Source organism: Gavialis gangeticus, unplaced genomic scaffold (genome assembly GCF_001723915.1).
Source record: "Gavialis gangeticus isolate Ggan-Ray unplaced genomic scaffold, GavGan_comp1, whole genome shotgun sequence".
Classification (NCBI taxonomy): Eukaryota; Metazoa; Chordata; order Crocodylia; family Gavialidae; genus Gavialis; species Gavialis gangeticus.
This window is the reverse complement of record NW_017729009.1, coordinates 3,256,770-3,258,749: the sequence shown is the minus strand read 5'-3', so window position 1 is coordinate 3,258,749 and position 1,980 is coordinate 3,256,770. Positions and strand designations below refer to the sequence as shown.

General features: G+C 47.5%; 1 protein-coding gene across 2 annotated transcripts in view; it reads right to left on the bottom strand.

The window, feature by feature from the left end:
* PLCG1 (phospholipase C gamma 1) overlaps positions 1 to 1,980 on the bottom strand; it is a 159,756-nt gene that overhangs the window by 33,764 nt on the left and 124,012 nt on the right. For both annotated transcript variants that reach the window (XM_019509788.1, XM_019509789.1), the window contains exons 14-15: positions 1,530 to 1,652; positions 316 to 417 (exon numbers count right to left, since the gene is read on the bottom strand). In XM_019509788.1, the coding sequence (XP_019365333.1) occupies positions 316 to 417; positions 1,530 to 1,652 (225 nt within the window). The remainder of the gene's footprint in view (positions 1 to 315; positions 418 to 1,529; positions 1,653 to 1,980) is intronic.

Below are 1,980 nucleotides of genomic sequence, written 5' to 3'. Positions count from 1 at the left end.
CAACAACCCCTAAGAATATTTGAAACAATTTTTCCCTCCCCATAAAACAAAACTGTTTTGGGGCTTTAGCCCCAAACTAAAATTGAGCCATCACAACCTAAGGCTCTCAGATACCATCATCTAGGGAGGGAATAAGGCCCTCACTTTACACATACAGAAAATAAGAGCTGAGACAGGTAAGGTAAGGGCTGGCTCTCTGAAGATGCCAAGCACCCGCATTCCCTGGTGAAGTCAGTGCGCAGCAGAGATGCTCGTAAGTGCAATCGTCACTTATATGGATGCCTAATGTTAGGTCCCCAAATGTGCCGCCCTTACCTCCTTTTGTTCCTCCTCATCCTCATTTCCTTGGTCATTCGTGGTCTCCCCAGAGTAATAGATCTTGTTGCTGGTCAAGACAAAGTAATGTGGGTTCCACTCCTTCAGGGAGACACAGAAAGAAACCTCTGTCAAAAAGGATTCATTCAAGAAGCATGCAAGTCTCATGCCTTGCTGCAGAGTTTTTCACTCTGTAGCTGGTGGGAATAACAAACGGAGTTTAACTGGTGAATTTTAGGGCTCACATAAGAAAATGATCAATGACAGACGTAAGCTAAGACCCAGGCAGGGTTTTAAGACACCAAGGGCGTGTCCAGACAACTGCAGTCATCCGTTAGGGAACACGTTTGCAGCGTGACATACCGTGCAGTCCAGGGTTTTCAGCACTGCAAGGGCACGCTGCCTGAGCATGCGCTGCTCCTTTTTTTTCCCCCGTTTTTTTTTTTGACCCCGGATATCTAGGGGTCTACACAGACAGACAGATGTGGGGAAAAAAACAAACTTGAAGCAGTGCACACTTGGGCAGCATGTGCTGCTAAAAAGCAGAGTCGGGCTTGGAGCCGCGCTGCGGCTGCTGGCCAGGTTCTGCCCGGCAGAATCGTTGTGCCTGCAGCCCCGGGAGGCCCTCAGGCAAGGCTCCTGGGACCAGCACAGTGCTAGCCCCAGCCTCCCCTACTGCCCCCAGGGCAACTTGCCGCATGCCAAAGCATGCATGGCATTGGCCTTCCCTGGGAACAAGCAGCTGCAGTGCAAGGTGCACCACTACTACTTGCCCCTGTGGAATCAAATGTCCACACATGACTGGACGCACCCCAATAAGTTAAGATGACCCTGCTAATTCAACTTCAGAAACACTTTCCAGAACAAACTACCACAATAGCACTAGATTGCAAATTGTTTTGTGATGCAAACTGATTGGGGAATCAGACAAAGGATTCTTGAAAACACTGTAAATGGATACTGCCAATGGGACACAATTTAAAAAAAATACAACTCAGAAGAGATTCAGGTCCTGAACTAGAGCCAGAATCCTTTGAACACTTTAGGCTGTTCTCATTTACTGACTCGCACCCTTCTCGGGCAGGATGGCTTCATAGGACACAAAGGTTAGTGATTTGCCCACTAAGGTCTTGTTTGGTTTACAGAGGTCCGATTGGCTGAATAACCCCTAGGCAACCTGAAGTAGATAGTGTTTCTGCTGCTGTCAAACCTACGTGGTTGATGGGATCTTCCAGGTAAAGGATCCCATTCTTTATCGAGTTGCTGATATCATTCTCTGAATACATTATGGATGTTGGCAGCTCCTCATAAGCACTGCCCTCCGCCAGCTTCTTGTGCTGCAGAACAAGATATGCAAGTTAAAACACCTCAGAGGAGGAAAGGTGCTTGCAAAGGAAATGGTGTTATTTTGTTTCTGCCCCTGACTTGAGCATCCTTAAAGTTCTTCTGATCACTACGAAGGACTCCCTCCAGATCATAATCACTAGATAAAAAGTTCCCCCCAACTTGCCCCACTTCAGTGAAGTGTCAAGAGTGATGCTAAAAAAAACTGCTGTGCACTTGTGCCCTCTGGCTTTGCAAGAGCCTCGATGGACAATTTTACCTGAGACAAAAGAGAGGTAGTTAGCCACGTTAGTCTGAAGTCAGGCAGAAAGCAGGATAGGG